The following is a 25,757-nucleotide window of genomic DNA, read 5'->3' on the forward strand; positions in this document are numbered from 1 at the left end:
TAAACACCATGGCTATTACAGCACCCCACTTCTATGCTCTGCAGCACCTCCCCTCTCCTCTTCCCCAACCCTGCTTTCCATCAGCAGCGCCCAGGGTGCAAACCCAGCTAGTTATGCCTCTGACCATTATTTTGCTCATTTTTTTATCAAAAAAAGTTGGATTTTGTTGTTCTGCTGGCTAAAGTTTTTTGCTCTCATTAATATTCTCCACTCTGCTTCCCATATACCAAGCAAGTTCCTCACCTTTAACAAGGATTAGCATAGAAATCGCTCCATCTCTGCAATATAAACTTCATTTTCAGAGAAATCGCAGCTTGTATTCTAAATTTGTCTGAAGCTTCTCATTCCTGATTGAAGTTGTTAGAACTCTTACTCCTTCTATATACTGACCCTTATGCATTTCTGATTCTTTTCCCATGGTACCACTGCTATTATTTGAAAAAAGTATTATTTTCTGAAAAGAGAATTTTCAAAGACTTTCCTTTTGATGGGAAAAATGTCTCCAACTCTGGTTATCTTATAAGAATGCCCATAAATAATAACAGCTACTCCTTTTCTGTGTAATCTTCATCATATCTTAGCCATGTTATCTATATTCTCAACCTGAGGAAGAGACATTCTCAGTTATAGCCAGGGCAAAAGAAAATGTAATACAACTACCTTGGCATCCAGAACAAGTATCTTGCCTTTCCTGGTGGTAAATAGCATCTATGAAACCTTAAGCTGGGCCATTCTAGGCCAGGGGTAGGCAAAATGGTAGATCCAGCCAACAGCATCACTGTGGCCAGTTTCCATGGAGACCCCAACAGTGGTGGGGCTGTGAGAGTGCAATGTGAGGGTCCATGGAGACCGACCCCAGTAGCACTGGTAGGGCATGTGGCTGAGCAGAGAGCTGCTGGGATCTTCTGTGGCAGTGACAGTGGGGTCCAGAGCTGGGGCAGAGCCATGATCCACTGCCTGCTCAGAGAGTGGAGAAAGTGAGAATAAAGCCTCCTCTTCAATCTTCTGTTTGATCTTGTTCATATTGTGACTTGCCACAGTGAAAGGAGGGCAGAGGTTTTTTCCCACACAATATTCCCCATTTTGCATGGCTGAATACTCTAAGTCTTAATCTACTGAAAGTGGCTTTCAACTGGGGACCTCAAGGCACTAGGAAAACACAAACTGATGACCAGATCCTAAAACCTCTCATTAGCTCCATATTTTATGAGTGTTTTCATTGATTTCAACAAGGCTACTTGCCAAATACAAAAAAGGTATCAAACATAAGATACAAGATGAAAAAAATTAGGAAACCTTCTTTTTTTCCACATAGGCAAACTGAGGAAAGGAGGAAATCAGTAACTTGCCTAAGAAGTTATTCTCTGTAAGAAAATGAGGAGTCTAGTTCCAACTTCTGTCTTCTAATCACTATGTTTTCAGAGAAGCACCATAATAGCAGTGTTGAGAGAGCACTTCCTCATGGTGGTAATGATGACTCCTATGACAAACTCCCCTCTCATTTATGAAATATCGTCTCTTGGAAAATTGAAAACAACACTTTTCTTGCTGTATATTCTTACCGTAGTTTGCCATGATGTTGACAGTTAAATACATCTGGTATCTGTTGCCTGTGACACAAAACATGTTTGTGCAAAGAGAAAAAAGTAATGCTGATGTGTTTAATTCATTAAGACACAAAGATTCTTCTTTATGTAATGATTAGCTACAGAGCATCTCGCTACAATATAGTATGTTAAAAGAAAACAACACTGGACGGCTCTTAATGGAACGGTTCCAATCAACCTTCTAATTATGCCACAACATAGGAGTGCCTGAGTTCTTTTTCTAATCACAACATTTTCTGTAGAGATCAGAACAATAGATGGGAAAACTATTGGTGGGTTCTGCTATTCAGGATTCAGGTTTTGGCTGATGCCTGTTTGGCTTCTTTTTTACTCTCTAATAATCCCTCATTGCCATGACCCCCAAATAGTCAATATTTATGCCTCCCTCAGATAGATTAAATAATTTCCATTTTTTGCTAACCCCACACCATCCAAAATCATAGAACAGCTACATGTGTTTAGCAACATTTCAGGAATAGTAACTTAAATACTAGAGACCATATTTTATCTATGTTTTATAGCCAGTGAAAAATAATTTAATTATCCAAGACCCCAGTGCCTGCAAGGTGTCACCCTAAATAGTGCTTAACTTGTAAAAGAAATCACCTACGCTAAATAATCCCTTCTCCTACTAACTTTCTCTCATCCACCATTGTTAAACATCTATATCAACAATCTCAATAATACATGAAAGGAGATGAAAATAAATAATACTTTGATGTTTTGAATTCTTTCTGGGGGCTAATGACTGGAGGACACTTGATGAGGTAATATCAGCCAAGAAGGTTTTGAACATTTTATGCTTTAATTGAATTCATCTTCACTCATTCACCTCTTTCTTACAATAGAGAGTGAGATCGTGTTATCAAGGAAGTCAAAGACAAAGCTCTTGTCAGCTTCAATGAGACAGAAAATCAGGTCCAAAAGAATGTTTATTGACATGTTTACAGAGATGAAATAAATCAACAGTTTACACCACATTCTTTATAACTTCACATCAATGTCTATAAAACTGGATTTTATTTGTATTACTCTTTTTAATGCACACAATTGTACAGTTCATTCTTCCTTTTCTGTTTTCTTAAAAATGTCTGCTGTCCTCTAGGCTAAATGTATGAATGTTCTTGAATGTATTTCACAAAGTTCCTTTAGGATTATCATTTCATGCCATCATGTAAGTATGAAGTGAGTTCCCGGAAGTTTTCTTTTTTATATCACGTGGTTTTTTCTAGAATCCACTCTGCATATTCAGCCACTTTTGTATAAACACCTGGTAGTTCTGGGCGAGCACATCCTTCACCCCAGCTGGTAATGCCCACCAAATACCAAATTTGCTCATGTTTGCATGATAATGGCCCACCTGAGTCTCCCTGAATCATATAAGAAAAGGGTGAAAGGGATGGTTCCAGTTAGTATTTCTCTTTCAACGATGCACCTGATAAATGAAAGCATTCTCATTAGGGACCAGAACCCAGGAGCCCTCCTCTTAGTTGAGTTCTACTTACTCTCTATATTGCTACAGTTGTAGCAATGGATCATTGGGCTAGAGCAGTGGATCTCAACTTCTTTAGATTCAAGGCAACCCTCCAAAACTTTTCAAACTTTAGCAGCACCCACTTAAAAAAACTTACATGACTATATTATGTATACTATAATATAAACATTGTGATTGTTATTAATTATGTTAACACTTGATGAGACATTATACTCCCCCCACTGTGCCACACACGTCCTGCAGAGCCAGATTAGAAAGCAGCGGTGGCAGGACATTTTCTCTTGCCACAGCCCTTCCTGGTCCAACCCTGAACATTGTCTCCCAGAAACTGAGGCACGTAGAACAGATGGAACACTCTGGCCTGCCTCTATTTTCAGGAAGCCTATTGGAGCCAAACTGAGAAGCAGGAGAAAATCAGGCCTGTCTGCATTACATTATGCAAAACTGGAGTGCATGGGACAGTTTTGCCTAGTGGCAGTGGCACGGTGGAGAGTCTACCAGATAGAACTGCCCCACAGATTTCCATTTGGCATTCTGGATTTTAAGCATGACCAGCACCCATCAGCTTGACAGTTCTTTAGTCCTTCACTCCCAAACTGATTATCTGATCAACAATTATTCATACTGTCCCTTCTGGTTTGCACAGCATAGGCTTTTTAACATGCCTCCACATAATGCTATATACGATACTAATAAGTGGGAAAATTACATTTCAGGGGGATTTCTTTATTACTGGAAAAACATTTTTGGTTCACTTTTTTTTTTTTTTTTTTAACATTTTTGGTTCCCTTTTTTTTTTTTTTTTTGCTTTTGGATTGGTGATATACTAAGGGGCTACTGCTTTACTCTTTTAATGGCTGACAATGGGTAAATGTGACTAATTTATATTCTCACTGATATCCACCCTACTTATACTATTCATTTTTTATTTACCTGAAGTATTAGCATTTTTATAAGAGAAAGGGTACCAGTGCTGAGCTGCAGAAAAAAATGTGGTAGATCAATTCTGCAAGAGATACATGCCTCTTGAATTGAAAAAGGAACTTTCAAGTGCCCACAGTTGCTTTCCATTCTACAGACAGTCATGCCATTTAATCATGGTAACTGCCCATAAATCACTTGGTGAGAGAAAAAATAAAATAGGCCTCACAAGTTATCTGGGTGATCATGGCATCTCAGCATGGGAGTCACAGCTTGGGAACTGGGGAAAGAAGATTCTAGTATGTAGGGAAGAAAGTACACACTGCCTTGATTTCTCTGAAGGGTTCTGCAGATGAGTTCACTGACTCAACAGATTCAGACCCTCTAGCGGAAAAGTCTAGAGGTAATTGTGGAGATAATTTTCCTTCTTCAGGTCCTCTTTCCTGGAATCTTCCACTACTGAGCCCAAAAACATAATGTATTTTTGTCTGGATGTTATCTGTAAAAGATTCCATCTAGACTTCATTTTTTTTTATTTTTGACAGATGGAAGTAGGAATTCAGCTAATAGTTATTTTTTACCCATATATTCTTCTTAAAATGTTGATAATACTTTTAAAGATGATGCAGAATGTATGATCATGTATTTATTACTCCATTACCTTACAAGCATCCTTTCCACCTTCTTTATAGCCAGCACATATAACCTTGTTGTTTATTGTTTGCTCTTGATATCTTGACTGGCATTCTTCTTTTGATACTAGAGGAATATTAGCCTTCTGAAGAATATCTGTTATTTGACCTATACGTAACAAAAGTACAGAATGAGTATCAAAATAAATACAGCAAGCTATAGGAATCCCAGTGAAGAGTTATTACAAAGACCTAGCAAGATCCCACTCAAACTGAACTGTGGATCAGATTGTGTTCATGGGAGAAATCAAAAGTAATTGTACAGCCAGACAAAGAGGCAATCATAGCAGGTCAAAGTTCAGTGCCCACCCCAGAGGACAAGGGGCAAAAGGAGAAGTCTATCATATGTCATGTCTCACAAATGCCTCTGGTTATGCATCTGAGAATGTACCAGGTGCCCCTGTTACCATCAGTGTGAGCTCTACGGCCTCTGGTAGACATGCAAGTGCAGCTGCATTGGGATCTGATGCAGAATGTGACAGGAGGCTGTCCCAAGGCCGGTCCCTTCATTGGCCCGCCCACCTGTCTAAGGCAGTCTGCCCACCTAACTCACCTCCCATGCCTTTGTTGGAATTAAATAGTTGTTTGTAGGTGGGAGGCTGCCCATTTTATTGCCCTGATGCCAAAAGTGAAATACACAGCTCCAAGCCTCACCTTGCACTGTGTCCCATGCCTCACAGATGGCATCTAGATCCACTATTACTCCCCTGGCTCCTTAGCTGGGCCACACTCAGCCTCTGGCCTAAACCTGGCCTCAGGCATCCTCAGACATACCTTGGCCATATGCCCCCACAACATGGGCCTCCATTCTGCCCCCAGTGGGGCCTGAACTCTTATCTACAATTAAGCCAATGCTTTTAGGGAAGGTGAAAAACATACTGACACCCGTAGCAAAAGTTAGAGGAAAATGTCCTTCCCAGCCCCACATGGCAACCAGGGAAGCCCAGAAGCATAGGGAAAACCAAGCACCATCCACTCAGCACTATACTATACCCTGTGGACCATAAACAACTCCATACATTACACAACCTAGCTAGAGGGTGAGAACTCCTCTTTCTATTATCCTATCCCCTCTGTAAACTTTTCCCAGCTCCTTTCATCCTTTTTCATAACCAAGCTGCTTCATTCTCCTGCTGCTGAGCATTATCACTGAATATATTTGGTTATTGTGTGAAACCTCCTTTTTTATAAGACATACGGGTAGAACCAAAGAATCTGAAGCAAAGAAGGGGTTATACTATTGTAGCTACATGTTAACCATAAGTATAGCAAAATGAATATTAGAATTGTCTTTAAAAACATCCTTCTAACCCTGCATTTTATCATATATACATAAATGTGAAACAGGAATGTTTAAATAAATCAAAAGAGGCACACATTTAAAACTAAAATAGGCGTATCAGACTCACACATTCATATCATATGTCCATAGCTTGCAGATATCACAAACCCATATCTTTCTGCATACTGCCATGAATACTTTTCATATCTGATTTTATACAAATGTGACTACTGTTGAAAAGAAAATACTCCATTTTTGAGTTGTGCATAGGTAAAGAAACATAAATAACCTAAGTGCTTGATTTTCAATGAGATCTCACATATACTATATCCTGAAACCTATTTATTTAATATATCACCACTCTCTATTGCCTGCAGAACATGCACTGAAGTTAAGTTTCACTCACTTTTGTAATAGCAGTAAGGTTTCTAGAAGAAATTGTGCAGTATAAATCTACAAGAACAGTTGTATTCATGCTGGGTTTTTGGTTGTAGTCGTGTTGGTCTAAGGATATAGGCAGGGAAGGCTCTTTGAGTAGATGTGATATATATTATTAGACCAGCTGAGTAGTTGGAAAAAGGTTCTTGGCAAGCTTTCAAATGCAGACACCCTTCTTCAGGCATAGGGAGTCTCTGCTGGTCTTAGTAAATTATTTAATAATTTAAATAAGTAACCAGCAGAGATTTCCTATGCCTGAAGAAGGGTGACTGCACCCGAAAGCTTGCCAAGAACCTTTTCCCAGCAACTCAGTAGGTCTAATAAAAAATATCACATCTACTCAAAGAACCTTTCCTGCCAGTTGTATTCATGCACACTCATTGTTGGTGTTTGTTGTATATTGGGCACAATGAGATCCACTGTCAATATGTAGTTAGACACAATAACCATTCACAGGGACAAATTTTACCAAGCCAGATGATCTTTGCAAACATAGGTTTCCATAGTTTAAATATTAGTCTGTACCTCTTTCTTTTGCATAACCCCATCCAATCACCCAACAGCTGGTATAAACTGTATTTGCTTCCTCTTTTGATGGCAAGCATATGGGCTGCTGGAAATCTAAAATGCAATTTAAAATATTAGTTTGGCCAGAAGAAAGATCTTTAACCACAAGTTTCTTTGTATCCCTATTGTATTTTCTCATCTTATACTAACATTGTCCTATCCCTTAAGACAAGTAAAAGTCATTACATTCCTGAACAAGGTAAATTGGGTGGGTCTTTCCTGGGGCGATTTATGTATATTTGAGTAAACTATTCAAGTTTCATGTACATTAGTAAAGATTAAGCACTAGATCATCCCCACACATTTTCAAAATGAATTCATTATAATGTTTTACACACCAGTAAAGTTCATAGGTTTATCAAGTTTCATTAAAGCAATGTCATATCCAGTCTCTGCAATCACATACTGAGGGTGAATAACAATGTCTTGGACTCTGAAGAAAGGTGTATCCTCATTTATTTCTGATTGTTTTAAAATGCCAGTATAAACACGCCAAATGTTGGGACTCTCATATCTAAGGGAAAAAGAGAAACAAGAAGTCCTAGGTTCAAAAATTTGCTTTAGTAAATAGCCCGTGTGCATATGCCAATGTTTTCTATTACCCCTGGGTGTGTTGTCAGAATGTCAGACTAAAAAGATATTCTTGTCCCTCAGTTTTGCTTTTTCTTTTCTCCTGTTTTCCTTCTCATTTGTATTCCCACCTTCCCATCAGCTTTCCTTCTTCTTAATGTTCCCATTCTCATTCCTTCTGATCCTTTCTCATCTTTCTTTTACCTTTGCCTTCTGATTTTTCTCTATTCTCTCCTTTCCTTATTTTTGTCTCTGAGGGTTTCATCCAAGTACTACAAAAGTCAATGAGGTTATTTCCACTGACTTTCATGGGCTACATTTTTTATTAGCTAAAATAGAATTGGAAATGTAAATTGAAGTAATAATTTAATAGGAACACAAATCTGGCATTAAAAATTATAAAAAATGTAAAAGAAAAAAGTTATTATCTGGAGGCATAGATTCAACCTAAAAGGCCCCATTCTAATTACTTTTTCTGAGATTTTTTTCATTTCCTTTAATAGATTAGTGCAAACCCACAGACTTTCATCCTGCTTCTGTTAAACACCATGCATTTATTTAATAATTTATTTATACACAAACATCTTCATAATGCAAAAACACTCATCTTCATTGATGTCTATTTATCTATGGTAAATTTGAAGTCTTAAACAAATGCCTTTGGAAAATAGAGAACTCTAAGAAATGTGTAGTTTGGAGAAAACTACTTGTTTTATGCTCACTATGCCAATAACCACACAGAATTTGAATTTTTTTCAGTAAAATTAATCTGTGCGCCAAAAATAACCTGAGAAATTTACACTGTATCATTTCCAAGTGCCTGAAAACAGGATATCAGAGGTGTCTTCTCATACCAGACAGTAGCAGTTATATTGCATATTGCAATGAAGTGATACAAAATACTGCATGGTGCTAATTTCCAGTGACTGTGACAATCTTAATTTCATGTCTTTAAAATCATACCATTTGTTTTCATTAAAATAATTTCTTCTACCCATTTATAAGAAGAAGTACTCACCCATCGGTACAGTGGGCAGCTGTTAGAATCCACCGGTCACTAATGATTGAGCCCCCACAGAGATGTTTTTGAGTAGTTAACTTGACTTGCAAGCTTACTTGCCATGGCCATTCACCAGGAGAAGAATCTGTCCCTCCAACAATTCTTATACTTTCTTTAGATGGCTGCATACATGCTATGGAAATAGATTTAAAAACTATATAGAGAGATCAATTTGCCCCAGCACTGAAAATGTATCCACTTCTGCCTAGTGCCTGTGGCTACCCACAGGCATGCAGGTATCCAGTGGGTAGCCACAGGTACTAGGCAGCTATTACTATACCTTACTGTTAGGGTAGCTTGTCATATTTAGCTTTACTTGCACCTGCTTGAGTGGTGAATTACAGTGTTATTTGAACTTTTCTTTTATATTCAGCCTTATTTAACCATTGCTTAAGTTGTTGTATAGTCTTATTATTAGTTAAACTTTTCTTTTGCATGTTGTATCTCCACTATCAGCTATAGCCTTGAGCTCGCTTTCAAAGAAGCTTATGTTCTAGCGTTATCAGTGTAGGTGTATAAAATGTAACAACTAAAATTAACTGAATTTAGCACTGATTGACTGAATCAGAGGGATGACATGATTGAACATGTTAATGAAGCATTAGAAGAGACCAATTGGACAGTGCCCAACTGCAGAGCCCTTGGAATTTCCAGTTTTGATGGACAGACCAAATTAAGATCTGTGCATATGATGGGTTTGTTGGAACAAAGGAGTATGCTGACAGGATAAAAATATGAGCAGTATGATAATCACAGGGAAATCAATCAATGGTATCCAGAAATGAAGAGTGATCAGAGGAGCTAAGTTAAAGAAAAGCATAAAGGGGAGGCAACAAGGAAATGTGTGTTGTCATCCAGTAACATCTGGACTGAACAACAGCCAAAGGACTTCTGACAGATGACCACCCTCTATTTTCAGGAATGGTGACTAGCCACCAGACCCTGTGGTGAAGTAATATCTGGGATTGGGTGAGACCATTAGGCTAAGTGTTTTTCTCTCTCTATAGAAGTTATCAAGATAATATTTAATGTATTAATAAAAGTTAGATTTTAGATAAGTTAAATGGTGTGAGGCGTATTCCATGTTAAACTCTGGGTTGATTATGCTTTAGTGATCCTTTAGCACCAGAGGTGCATAACATTACCAGGTAACAGCCTGCATGCTTTTAACAAATTGCTATCCCAGGAGGAAATAGGCAGATGATGCCTAATCCATAACCTACATTACTGGAGTTTTACTCCTCATTCTTTCCAGGGTTGCTTCCAGTTGGGCATAGTTACTTCACTTTAGGAATCCATGTTGCCAGCTCACTACTTTTTTCCACTTGTGTGGTACTGCTTTCACTGGGGTAAATGTCTATCTGCCCATGGCCTAATTCTTTTGTTTTAAAATCATACATTTAACTTAGATTCAGATTCTGATACCTTTATGCTAGCAAAATTGTACCTAACCCCATAAGCAGACTGATCAATGTCATTGGAACAGCTCTTGGAATAAAGAGCATTTGTGTGAGTAATTGTGGTATTCAGGTTTATGTACATTTAAGTCAATGTACTATCACTGTACTATCAATAGATTTTCCTAATTCCACACAGCTTCATTACATGAAACCTTTTACTTACCAGTGTTAGCTTTTCTTTGACATAATCTTAATGAGTAGCCAGAGGTCTTTCCTTTCTCATGCACTATTCTGTTTGGAGATCCATTTGAGGACATTCTTAAGTGGCATTTGCATTTTCTGTAGATGAAGTTAATTTAAGGATTAAGTTGTAATGTTTATACAATGCTACATGTTTCCTTCAGGCAACCCTTAAGATGTTAATAAAATGATCTTACCCCTCTTGAGTGCATTCCTGAAGTGGAAAATAAGTAAAAAATTGGCAACGGACCATGTCTGTGCAAACAAGCTGACAAGCTTTGTGTCCCTTAACATAGGTAATGTTCAGTTCATCTCCCAAAAAGTTTGTATCATTATAAGTGTGGGAATGGCAGGCTGTAAGGCATTAATATTGCAAATATCAATACAACACATTGTTACATGCACTAGTATTCCATTATTAGATTCATACTTAATAAATAAAATTTCTCATTAGAAACTGGGGAGGGGGTTATATTGTAATGCAATATTTACCAGGAAACGATCTTCTACAATTTAGGAGACTAAAGCCTGACATAGCATTTTCTCGTTCTACATATGCACTTGGTATACCACTTCTTGATGTCTTAAGAAGGCACAGGTTTCTAAAAACAAACAAACAAACAAGTAAATAAATGTATTAAAACATGATTAAAGCATTGAACATGTCATAAATCTGGCATAACAAACTAAATCTCACCAAACTAAATCACAACTAAATCAGACACTAAATTATACAATGTAACTATAAGGAATTTAGAGATTATGTAAACTGGCATAGTGCTGAATTCTACTAGGTGACCCTCTGACCTCCTTTCATGAATATTTACAAAAAAACAGCCAAGCTTCTAAGTACTGGGAAGCCAGTCTTATTTTTCCAACAAAAAATAATTCCATATACTAAATCTTATGAAAATGTAAGATTCTATGGCTCAATACCTAAGGTTGTACATACTGTACATTTCCTGAAATAGCATGCAATTATGCTGTTAAAACCACTGGGCAAAATGCACAAATAAGTGACTTTAGGTTGTGTATGACATCTTTTTTATTTTCATTTCCAGAGATAAAAATAAAGGTGCATTTCCTTGCACCTTTAATTTGCCCAGAAAGTTTCAATGGCATGTAGTTATTTTTTAATTCTTCACTGCTAAAATATTAAAAGCAGAATTTAAATTTAAACAAAGAAATAATGTAATTTTAAACATATTGTTCAGTTTTGTGTAAAGCACATTCATGTAAATCATATCAGAGTTCTGGGTCTCAAAACTCCATTTTGACACTTTTGTAGGGATTCAAATATCAGTTATTTAAAAGAGTAAGACATATATTCCCTTTTGATGCACATTTCTGTTGTGAAATTTCATAGATTTCATAGACATTAGGGCTGGAAGGGACCTCGGAAGATCGAGTCCAGCCCACTGCCCGAGGGGCAGGAAGTCAGCTGGGGTGATAGGATCCCAGCAAGATAGGCATCCAAATTTCTCTTGAAGGTGTTCAATGTAGGTGCTTGAACCACCTCTGATGGCAGGCTATTTCAGACCTTGGGGGCTCGGATAGTAAAGAAATTCTTCCTTACATCCAGCCTGAAATGGTCTTGCAGTAGTTTTTTACCGTTCGACCTCATCATCCCTTGGGGCGCTCTGGTGAACAAACGTTCCCCCAGACACTGGTGGTCACCGCTGATAAACTTATAGGTGGCCATCAGATCACCCCTGAGCCTGCACTTTTCCAGGCTTAAGAGCCCCATAGCTCTCACCCTATTATCGTAAGGTCATTTTCCTGACCTCTGATCATGCCTGTGGCTCTTCTCTGGACTCTCTCAAGCTTCTCCACATCCTTTTTGAATTGTGGGGCCCAAGACTGGACTTAGTACTCCAGCTGTGGCCTCACCAAGGCCAAGTACAACAGGAGAATGACGTCCTGGGATTTGCTTGAGAAGCATCTATGGATGCAAGCCAGTGTTTTGCTCACTTTACTAGCAAATTATACACACATGGACAAAACATACCAGAATCTGTACTTTGAGAATTACACTGCACTGAGAATTCTGATAACTATATCAAATTAACACCTTTTAATGTGTTATTTAAAACTAACATAAGCATTTCTAATATTTGTAATTATTAGAATATAAAATATTAGTTGTCATATTCACCTTTGTGTTTCTACTTCCCATTCACTTGTAAAAAATGTAAAGAACAGGCAATTTGGATGATAAGTACAAATAGTTCGACACACAAAAGTATCAGGAGTGAAAACACTCATAATATTATTTCCTGAAAATTCTTTATCTTGAAAAATGTCCAAACGACAATCTGTATAAAAAGAGAAAAAAATATATCAAGAGTCCAGTGAATTTTTTGATGGCAACAGAATATTTATATGTATTTATATATATCCTTTTTCACAGTTGTCCTTTGTGTTCTATGCTTTTCAGAGATGTAAACAAGAAATCATTTTCATGAACATCTTTAAAAACAAATCTCACATTTAAAATTTTTGTGGCTCTTGATGAATCTTTCATTTATTTCCTGCAATACATAGAAAGCACGGGTGTGGTGGCTAAGTGGCCCCCTACAGGCAAAAATTCAAACCCTGCTACGGATTTGTGCAAAAGGTCACTCCCAAGTAATCCATCTGTAAATGGGTACCTGAAAACTTGGGCTGGGAAGTCAAAGACAGCCAAGAGAGTAAAGCTAGTCCCATGTGTGCTAGCCCAATAGGCTGCTATGTTCAGAAGGACTTTTAACCTTTTGAATAGTCAGAAACCTTTTGAAATGTCAGGGAAATCTTTCCTACATCAGTATATGTATGTATGCCTAGACTAAACACTCAGAAAGATTTCCCTTAACTGTTCCTGCTGCATTTCTGGGAAGGAAACTTTTTTCCTTATTCACTTGTGCACTTTGATTTATTATTCCTTTATTTTCTCTATCCAGTAGGTGTCATTATAGCTAAGGACAATGCTGTTTAGTACTGAAGTAATGTTGCTGGTATTTTTTGCCTCAAGAGTGTTTAAACTGTTTTCTAAAATAATTTCCAGAGATGATTCCTATCATGGGACTGGGACAATCTGAAAAAGTAATGCGATACTAAGAAGACCAATAACAAACGGATTAACAAAATCAACATGTGGTTTAAAGACATTACTTGTGAACTAAGATAAGGCTGCATGGAGGCAGAACAATATCACCAACATGAAAGAATAATCTCAGGTAACATGATGAAGAGAAATAATCTAAACAAAAGTATAAACCTGGATGTTGTAACCGAGGACAAGAAGGAATAATACCTAGAGTCTGACCCTGCAGTTTAGAGCAGAAGTCAGCCACACTTTAGAGCAGAGGATGTTTTAATGGAGTTTAGCTCTGAGGGTGGGCCACTTCCAACCCAGCCCGTGCTGTCACTGCTGTAGCTGCAGTCACCATTCCCCCTACGATGCCACCACCATGGTTCTTTCCTTCTACTTAGCCACCATGCAAGCCCCCACAAAAAGCTCTCTGTCACAGAAGTCCCCCAGCTCTGCAGGTTGAATCAAGTAGCTCCATCGGTCATAGGTTGCTAATTTAGAGAGTTTTGCCTTAGAGAACTGCAAGAACAACCTCAAAGAGGACATTAGATTTAGTCACAGGATGCCCACAGCATACAGAAAACTTGCCTTTAAATTAGTCAAAGCCACGGGCAGATCTAGGGGAGGTGCGTGAGGTGCAGTTGCACCCCCATTGGCTATGCAGCACATGCACAGTAAAGTCATCAGTTTGTCAATGCAGCTCCAGAACCTAGAGGGTGAACATTCCCCTTAACCCCCTCCTGCCCACTGCTGAGTTCAGTGGCAGGGGAAAAGGAGGAGGAAGCTGCAGTGGATTCAGCCACTGGGTTCCAGCAGGACCCCAAGATGGCAGCTCCAGCCAAGAGCTACATGGACAAGCTGGTGAACTCAGCTCACTACACAAGCCATACAGTCAATGGGAAAGTTAGCTGCACCCCCTCCCTTCTTCAATCTGCCCATGGTCAAAGCATAATTTAGATCTATAAAAATACACTGATATTAAAGAAATTTCAGTGGCATTTGGTGAAATGATACATGTTTTGTTTCTCACAATGTGAAGGCTTATAATACAGGGGCATAATGATTTTAAGTATAAAGAAAAAAGTCAAGACCAACTTGAAACCTTATAAAAGGAGAGCAACCACTGATGGAAGCTGTAAAACCACAACAATGGGCCATCATAACTAAATATCGAACTACTGTGTATTTTGGGGGAAAAAAGTTCAGTTTTCCCTTTACTTCCTGACTGCAAAAGGTCAAGGGCTAATTTGAGCGTAATAGCCCATTTTTACGCACAATCATTTTTAAGCTTGCATTACAAGTTTCCAATGGAATATACTGCTCACTACTTGAAACAGCATCTTTTTTTTGAGTCCTGATATATACTGCCTTTGATGGGATTTTCTCATTCAGTGTTTCTATTTGTGATATAAATGTAATCTGCAATTTCACCAAAGTAAATTTAGGAGAGAACTCATTAGATCTTCAAACCACAAGACAGTTTTTGTATCACACAATGATAAAAGAGGAAAGTTAAAATGATTAACAATACATTATTTGAATTTTAGTACCAAAAACTATTTTAAAACAAACAACCCAGAAAGATTTTATATTATTGCTTATTTACATGCTGCATATAATATTCATACACATTGAAACATACTGTATCATCATGTTTCCTTTATATCTAACTTCAATTAATATAGATTTAAATAGTTACCTGTTTGAGAAAGTTGGCAGAGTTTTAATGAGAATCCAGATACAGCATTATTAAGTATTCTTATGCTTGCTGGAGTTCCCGTTTTGGTGTACTTCAAGAAGCACTTGTTACTGAATGACAAAAGTAAAACTTTTTTTTTCAGTAAGAAACAGGCCAGATTCCTTTCTCCACAAAGTTGTCTTTACACCAGACAAGCTTAACTTAATTTTGACTTCATCTTGCCAGAAATGGTCAGTGGATAATTCCCCCTGCACATAGCATCTTTGTGCTTGCAAAGGCAGGTGAACCAAGTCCTGTACATGCCATATGTGCCACTAGCAGGGAATGGGGTAAGAGCAGTGAGCAGTTTGCCCAGGCAAAGTTATCCAAGAACTGATCTCACTGAGCCCTGCCAGCTTCACATACCAAAAACTGTACAGCTACTAATTACGCAGTTTCTAATGTCTCAGTACATGACATCTTTCTACTCATTATCTGGATCTTCTTCCAACATATGGCACACATTAGTCTGTAAATATAAAATCCAATGGAAAATTGTGTTGGGGTAGTTATTAAAATGTTCAGAAGTTAGGAGGTACTTGGTACTTAAAAGGTTGAGAAGTACTGTTCCAGAGCACCCACTAAAGCTGGACTCAATATTTTGAAGTAGCCCTACGAAATAACAAAAGGGACAATAGACCTGATAGGTTAAGACCTAAAAACTTACAGCCACAGGACAGGATTTTCTCTACATTCTAGTGAAGCTTAGCACTTTATATAATAGCATTTTACAAATAGCAGTTAATCAACATAGTATTCCTTTGAGGTAAATAGTGATTTTTGTCATTGTTATTCATCATCACTTGATATATTACTACCATAAAAATGTCCATTTGCAAATGGACACACCCAAGTATTACCGTATACTGTTTGATAAATGAAAGCAATAAAATGTTATATATTAACAAATTTAATGCAATTTTTCCAAATAATGCACAAGAAAAGAAGTGAAACAGAAAATCTGTGTTCATGGAATTGGGTAATTATTTCTTTCTTTATTAACATATTAACTAAGGAGACACTTGTGGTGGGCACTGAAACTATAGAGCTATAAAAGAAGAATAGAATGTTTGTTAAAATTGCCCATGAATAATCATCCTCATCACCACATCTATTGTCTTTGTTATTGATTTGTTGTTAGTGCTATTATTGTTATTATTTAACAATACATCTATAAATATTCCAGCAAAGATGTAATGGACTTTTAGAATTATGCCAAAGATTCAATAATAACTTTAAATCTCATGATTTTTTTTTTACCTTGGACTCCAATAATCATACTGAATAACACTGAAGAAAAGGTGGGGGGAAAGGGGTGTGCTCTGTGCAAATGTCTGGATCCATTCATACAGAGAGTGCAGCAGGAACAAGCACACAGTTTTCTTAATTCCTTTTTCTATTATATACAGTAAAATAACCTAATAATGAAATATTTCAACATAAAAGTATCTGTTTCTAACAATAACAGTACCAAGGTATGGTTCTAATCTTGTGCTTCTCATTCATAGATTTCTAGGAAATTCACAAAGGAATAGCTTTATCCTATTTTACAGATGGGCAAAAGATGAGCGGCAACTCCTGTTTAACTCCAGTATGGCAGCTAGTATCAGTTGCATTCTTTACATCCTCACTGTATTTTAGACTTTCCAGCACTATAACAAAAAAATTTGTCTTTCTACCAAAGGATAAATCCAAGTCAAATTATTATAGACCCTTTCATGCCAGTACCTCTAGATTTGAATATAACACAAAAAGATAACTGAGATTAAAATCTACATTTCACATAGAACAATGCCATGTGAAAAATATCTCTTTAAATAATTTCCATTTCCTTTAATTTTGCTTATGAATTACTGTATTACTAACTGTGCTGCTATCCAGTAAGGAGGATCAAGACTTACCGAAAGCCTGCACTGTGAAATGCTCCTGTGGCATATGTAAAAAATTGACAGTGGTTGTCATTGGTGCATCTTTTTTGACACTCTTGATAGCTATATTCAGTAGTCACATTATAATTTATCCCTAGCATATCCAGTCCTGTGTGGATGTCCCTGCTGCAACCTGGGTAGGGAATAAGAGGGGAAAAAAAGAGCATGCTGGAACATTCTTGTTTTGGAAGTTCCAGAAGTAACCTGGCAGATTAGCCAGATTCTGCATCCCTCCCTCACTTTCAGTAGTGCCTTATTTTGTATATAGTTCCATTAAGAAAATTGAAGCTACAGAGTAAGGTGTTATGTGATATGAGTCAGAGTGGTAGAACCTGGCTCTAGAGAAGCATCTCTATCATTTCAAGACAAGGGAGTGGAGGAGAATGAGAGCCCTGAGTCACCTTGATGAGGTGTCAGCCCTGTAGTTTTTAGATTAATGGCTGAAAAATGTTAACGTTCAAAAAAATCACAAAGCACAAACCAGCATTTTAACAGCAAATGCTACCCTATGATGCAGTAACCAAGTCCTGTTAGAGTCACAGGATTTATTTATATACATTACAAGAAAGAATTTGGACCAGAGTTTGAAACAAATATCTTCCCCAAAGCAGGTTTATTTTTTCCTATTGAACACCGGGGTTGTGTTCATCTAGCATGTTTGTCAGCCAGCCATAGCTGTTCCTTTATCATGAATGCATAGGGTCATATTTAGATTCCGGCTGCTTTAATCAGATACTAATTAGAGTGAATAACATGAAAAGTAACCACAAAATAAGATCTAGTAGGCTGGCTGGAGACCATTACAACTATGAATATGAGTTAAATAACTCCAACAAGGGCATTATAAAAGCAGTGAATACTCTGAGAGGTGTAAACGGTAAGATGGTGAATACTGAATATGTTGCTTGTCTTTTTACCTAGTGGTTTATAATAGGGTATTCATTAACATGATATAAAGAGGTAATTCTCCAATAAATATGATTTGTTATGCTCATATCTATCAGGCTGTTCAATTCAATATAACGGGGTTTTTATAAAAGAAGAGATGTAATAAATGCATTCTCATATATGTGCCAAATGTGTTGTACTTAAATTGACATCTTGATGATGTAACCAGTTAATTTTAGTGATGCCTTTATCCACTGACTAGTCTGAAATATAGTACACTGAAAGCTTTTATATATTTTTAAAGAGATGCATATACTTGAATAAGTATATCTTACCACTAATTTGGGCGTGGCATTGTTTTAAGGAATGTCCAGAAATTGCACCATCCATGTGCACCTTTGGCAATATTTCAGTCTTACTGTCTTTCAAGTAGCAGGTAAACCTGTGTTCAAAAGTTAGCAGTACACAGTTAACATTAGCACCAAAAGCCCAACCTCATGAGAAAACAGATTGTTTGTAGTTATATTTTCAAGCATAAAGGGCAAAACATGCTTTCAGAGCCAAATCCTCAGCTTCCTTTGCACTATTGAAGTGGTGCAAGAATTACAACTGGCTTATAGCAGCAATTAGTTTCATAGCATAGACTTTCTGACACTTTTCCAGGAGAGAAGGTGTTCTTGGATAAGGAAATGTGGGCTTAATGCAGTTCCACAGCATTGAAATGCCTAACTAAAGATCTGTCTTGGGAATAAATTGTGCTTTGTAGATAACAGAGTTCACATTGTGCCAACCATGCAACCCCAGAAACTGGCACAAGAAGCAAGGGGGAGTTCCCACTTTCATACAGAAAATCATAGGGGTTAGGGTCATGAGCCAACAGGCCAAAGGAGGGAACAGGTAAAAGGTAAAGAAACATCAACACTGTGGTAACATACACCCAGCACCTTAATCTCCACCCCCTCCCTATACCTTTGAAGGTGTCCCCTTTACTCCCTAGAGCTCAAATAGCAGCCTGCAGCTACCCCCAGGTGCGAGTCCAGCTCCTTCAGTCCACAGTCCTGGATGACCGAGCCAGCGAGATCTCCAGCTCCACGGTGCACTTCTCTACATAGGGCTGATCAGGTTCCATGTGCACACTGCTCTCTTCCCCTTACTGCAGCCTCAAGCTTCCTCTTCTTTTTTCCCTTGTCCCCCATCCCCTGGGGGTTTGAGGGACTTGAAGTCCACATTAACAGTCAGCAGAGCTCTGCAGACTACTCCCTGGCTCCACCTGCTGTTACCCACATTACATTCACATACAACTAGAAGCAGTTCAGAACCATACCACCTCCATGGGAGTTCCAGGAGGTCTTTTGCCCTCTGGGAGGAAAAAATACTCTCAAGGCTCAATAGTTCTGAGGGTACAGTTCTGGCCACAAACCTTACTGGTATGGCTAGTATCACTTCCCAAAGAGTGAGGGAGAGGGTGGATGGGATGGGTTAGATATGGAAAGGAAGTGAAGAGCAGAAGATGTATGAATTAAAATGAACAATCCTTTAAGGACACATGGTAGAGCTGAAGGCATGTGGGTTTCATTTCTCCAAACTAGGAAAGGGACTCTTAGCTTTCCAGGTTTAAGAAATGCAGCTTCATAAATTTCTAAGGAAATGTAAAACTGTGGTAAGACAGCTTCTGACAAAGTAGGTTGTCGCATGCTCATATTTTTCTGAACCACTTAATCTCTAAGCTGACATTCTACCCTACCTTCTGCCTGGGGAAACCAGGGTAATACATTATATATTTTTTTGAGACGTTGCATGGATGGAGCAGTGCTGACTGCCTAATGGACATTACACATCACGTGAAACTTAGCTTTTGAAGACGTTACCTTTTTGTAGGGTCCTGAATTCCAGTTGGTGGCAGGTAAGTGAACAACAGACATGTCGGATGGTAAGTACACACAATTTGACAGTAATTGACATTTGGTGTAAAAACTGTCATTACATCGCCTCCTTGGAAGTACGTGTTTTCATAGATCTGAGTCATGCATTCTGACATGGAATAATGAAAGGTATTAGCTTGTGTTATGTCAGGTACTGACTCTTACAGACAAGAAGCTGACCAAAGAAAGGATATAAGGCAGGTCTCCTTCTCACTAAAATCCTGCTGTCTCCTTACTGCTGTACAGCCTCTCCTGAAGCTCTCTCCCACCTTAACCTGTGCTCTCTGCCTTCCCAAATCTAGCGTGAAGTTTCTGTGCAGCATATTGTTTCACAGAAGGTAGGCCTGGCTGGCAAGGCAGAGAGAGTCTAAAGTTTTTACAGGGAGGATGCTACTGCCTTCCACACTGCAGATGGAGAACTGCTGAGAGGAAAGGAAGAAAATTCTGGCATGAAAAGGTCAAGCTGGATTTCAAGAATGGTAGAGACATCTTTTGAGAGATTATAGTGTGGAAAAACATCCAAAGGAATATGTGGATGGAAAAAAATACAGAGTGTAAGAGAGAAAGAAATACAGAGAGATAGAGAGTTAGTAAAGCTGTAGGCTGCGTCCACACAAGCATTGACATTTGGTTCCCCGGGGACAACTAGCAGTGGCACACCTTGTGTCGCTGCTAGTTGTCCCTGGAGAACGCCTGTGCCATGTGCCTTCTGGCATGCGGCAAATTACCCTGGGTGGGGTAGGGTAGGTTGGGGCCAGCACTGGGCTGGCCACAGCAGCCTTACCTGGGGTCCTCCTGGGGCTGCAGCAGTGGCGATCCTACTGCTCAGAACCTGGCCAGCAGCCAGTGTGTGGCTCTGGCTGGCCAGGCTCTGGTTTTGTGCACTTCCCTTTTTTTTTCCTGCACATCTTTTATTTTACCCCTGGATATTCCCCCCCCTTCCCCGCCCCGGATGCTCCCTTGCAGTGCAGAGAACAGCTGAATGTGCAGTATGTGGTGCTAAAGACACAGAGCTTCTGAAACATGTTGAGGCTTCAGATCTGCTGGGTCTCAAAGGAGAGGGAGTTCCAGAACTTAGGAGCAACAACTTCCATGTATTTTTGCCAAGTGGAATTGATGCATTGATGGAACTTGCCTGTGATTGCTTTCCATTGACCTTAGGGATCATGGTGGGGTATAAGGGAGAAGGCAGGCTGTGGGCATATCTAAAAGTTCATTAATATGCCTTTGTTTCTGGGCGTCAGGTTTAGTACCTTTAACATGAGGTACTAGATAAAGGCGCTAGATAAAGGCTCATTAATTGTGATGCTTAATGCACAGTAGACTAATTCTACTGTGTATTAGCATGGTTTTTGTCATGACACACTAACGCACAGTAGAAAAGTCCACTTTACACTAAGGTGTCGTATGTAGATGTGCCCTGTGTACCTGGCACCCTACTTACCTTGCTCCAGGTCAATATCTTTAAGCATATTGCACAGCTCTAGGAAGGCAACTTCCTAAACCAGAGCAGTGGAGTTGCATCTGCGGAAATGCACATTAGTCTGGGGATAGGCACAGTGCTTATTACTTGCCAGGAGTACTTTGCGCATGTGACTACCCTGTTTCTAGTTTAGGAAGCAGCCGACACAGCACTGCAGCATGCCTAAGCTCACAATTCTGGAGCAGGGCAATTTTATTTTGAAAACACATCCTCAGATAGTGGAAAACTGCATTGTTTCATTGGACCCAAATCTCTGATAAATCTTCTATTTCTTCTTATTCCACCCAGGATCTAGCTCCACCTGCTTCACAAGGACAAATACTCTATAAATGGAGAATTAAATGCTAATCAAGGGGATAGAGAAAGAGCAAACTCTTAGGAATAGCAGAATACATCAGGACTTGTGCAGGTGCACAACTTCAAGCACATCTGTAATCTCTTGCATCAAATTAACTGCATCTATGAAGAGAATAAAGGCTTCTAAGCGGCAATGTGTTCATGTTTTGAAGTTAAAAGAACCAATTTTAAGACATATTTACAGGCTGTCCAGGTTTAGGAGTTCATTAATTATCCTGCTCAGTGTCATAGCAAGGTGTGGGGCAAGCAGGGTGACCACCCGAGCACCAAACAAGGGGCACAAACAGGTGCTGCCCAGCTGGGGCAGGATGGATGGAGCTGCAAATGGCACATTTGGGGGGCCATGGGGATGGGGCGAGGGTGGCTCCCACTGCTGTGTGCACTCCCAGGTAAGCATGGGGAGGTGTGTGCCCCCTAGATCTGTGCATGGGATGAGGGCAGGATGCCACTAAGGGCTTTGTCCCAGGAACCAAGCTTCCTTGCCATGGCACTGATGCTGCTTATTTTGCCCTCTAAAATGGTGAGAAGTATGGCTATTTATACATTGGTACATGTAAAGGGTTTTTCTTAGCTAGAAGAATGAAATGGACTAGAGAAATTTTTTTATTCTGTATCAACTGGGAGGAAATTCCAGTGAAATATTTTACTTTCATTGTTTGCTCACTTATTTGATAGTACACACACTAGACATAGTTTCTAATTATTATTTTTTGCATTAACTTTGCTTTCATTTTACAAAAAAAATGGTTTATTTGCAAGTTTTTTACAATATGTTGAAAAAAAGGCGTGCACCTTATTATTTATGGAAGAGAAGCACTTGTGACTTATTCATGTTATTTACCCATACTAATTTTCTTTAAGATAGAGATATTTATTATCATCACTAGCACTTACTTTCCTTAACTTTGTCACAAAAAGAAATATTATTTTCTCTGACATTAAACATTTAATAAGATTTATGAAATGAGAACCATGCAAAATTCTTATGAATTAGATATTCCAAAGATTATTTACCTCCATACAGATAGTTTGAAAACTATTTTTCTGCCTCAAGAATTCTAAATTAGTAGAACACATTGATTCCATGGCCTTTAGATAAAGGTAAGGCTTCTGTGTTATCAACCTTGCTCTCTGAATAATGCATATATAAAAAAATATATATTAATCCATTAATCTTTTCCTGTTAAACTATGTTTTATCCAATTGCATTTTGTGTGAGAAGACTCAGTACATTAAAAAACATAAAACAGCCTTAGGTATTTAGCTTAATTTACTGGCACAGAGGACATCATGGACATATGGTGGAATGTTTGCAAATTGGTTTTGCAAATCCAACAAAGTAAATCATTAACATATGCTGACATTGAACTATGTACACTGGTTTTACTTTCCCATGATGACTAATTTTTAGTTTTTTAACATAATTCTGCAGAACCTTAACTGACACTTTCAGAGTTATTCACATTTCTAATGATAGACTTTTCTATTTAATAATATGCAAATGTTATAAGTTTGCTTCTGATGGCCTGAACCATTTTCTCAAACATTTCCTAACACTTAACAGTTGCATACAAATCAGTGTGGAAATAAGACCAAGGCTTTTTAAATGCAAATTGCTGGTGTCTATGCTGAGTTTTTCTTCTTCACTATGGCTGCTTAGCTGTGTAGTACCTATGGGTGCTATACATAAGCAGGGAGGCTGTTCCAATGCCCTGGAATTTCAACACATCAGAGCAGACTTGATTAATCAAGTCTGCTGGAATATGGCAATTTGTGTGCTCCAGCAGCCTCCCACATCTCATGTATCAGCATTCCCATGCTTCAAAATTGCAGCAGGGGCATTTTATCTAAAGCTCATTGAATGAGCACTTTAATTAGAGCGCTCCAAGAGCCGCTCTGATTAAAGTACCTCCCACCCACTCTCAGAGCTCGTGTATAAATGCCCTATGTTGCTATTCTCCACTGTAGAATAAGGATGAAGGGAAAGAGCCATGACCGGAGTTCACTTGCAGTCTGCTGCCATATTGACACTTTGCTGTAATTTGTGCTGAATGCCAATCTTTAGGTTGCTCTTTAGGTTGCTCTAACTTACCAAGGGTGATAGGCTAAGCGAGGACAATGGAAGCATAAAAGTAGGTTATAGGCAAACTAACAAGAAATGAACTCTGCATCCACAGCTGTAGCTGACAATCTTGTGTTCGATTCTTAAAAACTCGTGCTAGTTTCATAACAATGGTGTTACACTGGACATACACATAACCTAAACCAGTGCAAAAGAACAGAAAAGAACCGGGCCCAGGACTCAAGGCCAGTGTTTCCATTAAAATCAGTAGACTTATCATGCAGTAGGCTATTATTCAGTGGGCACATCTACCCATGCAATCTCAATAAACTCTGGCACAGTTTGCACCGAACTCAGCTATTCCCGGGCTCAGCAGTTCCACATGTGCCTGGGACCCCAGCAGTTTGAGCCAAAGCAGAGCAGTCCCAGGGTGGCAGCAGGCTCAGGGGGTAAGACCCAGGTTCTGAGTGGTGGCATTGGGCAGCAGAGTGCTCAAAGTGTGGAGCCATGTGACTGACCTCCCGAGCCTGCAGCCAGCCTGGGGCTGCTCCGCCTCAGCTCAAACTGCCATGGTCCCAGTCACCATTTATACATGCTTTCTGTGCAGTAAATGACTCAGCTTTAAGATACTACTGTCCCTGACAGTACTACTTTATGCCAAAGTTAATTAATTTAATGTGCCCTAGTGCCGGCGCATGTGTAAACAGTGACACTTTACTATGGAGCTAATTAGTCAACTCCGCAGTAAAGCACACGTGTAGATGAACCCAGTATGCCTAAGATATCCAAATCTGTCTCTCAGTTCACATATTGCCATATTTAGGCTATCATAAATATCATCCCCTTTAATTGTACATGATATTTATTACTAGGGTTGCCGTATTTCAAGTTTCAAAAATGAAGACATGGGGGGCAATATGATTGGGGGAAATCAATGATATGCCTGTGCCCTACCCCAGCCTCTCAGTCCCAAGCCACAGTCTCCTCAAGCCTGCTGCTTCCCCTCACTCCTGATGTGCAATACTCTGCCCCCCAAGACCATGCTGGTGCCCCTTACTCCCAACCTATAGCCCCCACCATCCCTGCTGATCCCCTTCACTCCTAACCCACAGCCCCGTTCCCCCCAGCCCTGCAGCATCTCCTGGCTGCCCCACCCCTGTGAGCAAGGCCACCAGCCCCGGTGCCACCAGCCTGGCCATGCAGCTCCCCACTGCCCCCGAAGGGCCCTCCCACCTCCTTCCCCACCAGAGGGGCAGGGAAAACTCAGACATATGGTAACCCTATTTATTACTCTGTGTATACAGTATAGAAAATATACATAAACTTACCACTGTAAACTGAAGTGATTAAGAAAATGAAATTAAAGGTCTGATAAATCCAAACCATCCTAAAAAATGAATACATGAAAGTTTCCTTTAGGACATGTTTAATAAATTTGGTACAATTAGTCATAAAGAAAAATACAGATGCATCACTGGGCAATTTACATATGATTTCTCTGTCATAAAGCCCATTAATTACATGTACAGGTATACAAAACAGTTGAAAACCTAGAGGTTCCAGACATACAGTATCATACATTAACAGAAGAGGGTTTATCCTGTACTCATGACTGCAAAAATTATTTTAATTTACAAATACTAGGAAAATTCTTCTCTAACATCCACTAGAGTTATTCTCGATTTATGCTTCATTAAACTAACAGTCAAATCTGGATCACTTCTAAATTTCAATATTTTCAAAGTCACTGTCTCCCACTAGTAATTTATTTCCTATATAAAATTTGTCTATCTAATAAAGTATGCAATCCCAGCATTACTAATAAAATACACATACAAAATAAGTTTTAAATTTGTCACTTCTAAAAACATTTTGTTGCAAGTTTTAGGAGTATCCATAGAATGTTTACCTTAACTGCATAATGCAGTCTGTAAAGAGATTGGACATTGCATACTAAAAGTCTCTGATTTGATAGCTATTAAAATATTGAAACTTACCTGAAAGTACAATAACCACACTTGTGCGACTAATTCTGCC

General features: G+C 38.9%; 1 protein-coding gene across 1 annotated transcript; it reads right to left on the minus strand.

Moving 5' to 3' along the window:
* Positions 1–2,657: 2,657 nt before the first annotated feature.
* On the minus strand, positions 2,658–25,757 carry KLKB1 (kallikrein B1). Its single transcript, XM_006015877.3, has 15 exons — positions 25,718–25,757; positions 25,049–25,107; positions 19,765–19,927; positions 18,232–18,338; positions 16,982–17,141; positions 15,042–15,151; positions 12,428–12,587; positions 10,765–10,874; positions 10,470–10,626; positions 10,256–10,371; positions 8,591–8,765; positions 7,341–7,516; positions 6,961–7,056; positions 4,685–4,824; positions 2,658–2,977 (listed from the first exon to the last, which is right to left on the minus strand). The coding sequence occupies exons 2-15, from the start codon at positions 25,104–25,106 to the stop codon at positions 2,822–2,824; spliced, it is 1,884 nt and encodes a 627-aa protein (XP_006015939.1). The 5' UTR covers position 25,107; positions 25,718–25,757; the 3' UTR covers positions 2,658–2,821.

The sequence above is a fragment of the Alligator sinensis genome, unplaced genomic scaffold, assembly GCF_000455745.1.
Source record: "Alligator sinensis unplaced genomic scaffold, ASM45574v1 scaffold528_1, whole genome shotgun sequence".
NCBI classification, from domain to species: Eukaryota; Metazoa; Chordata; order Crocodylia; family Alligatoridae; genus Alligator; species Alligator sinensis.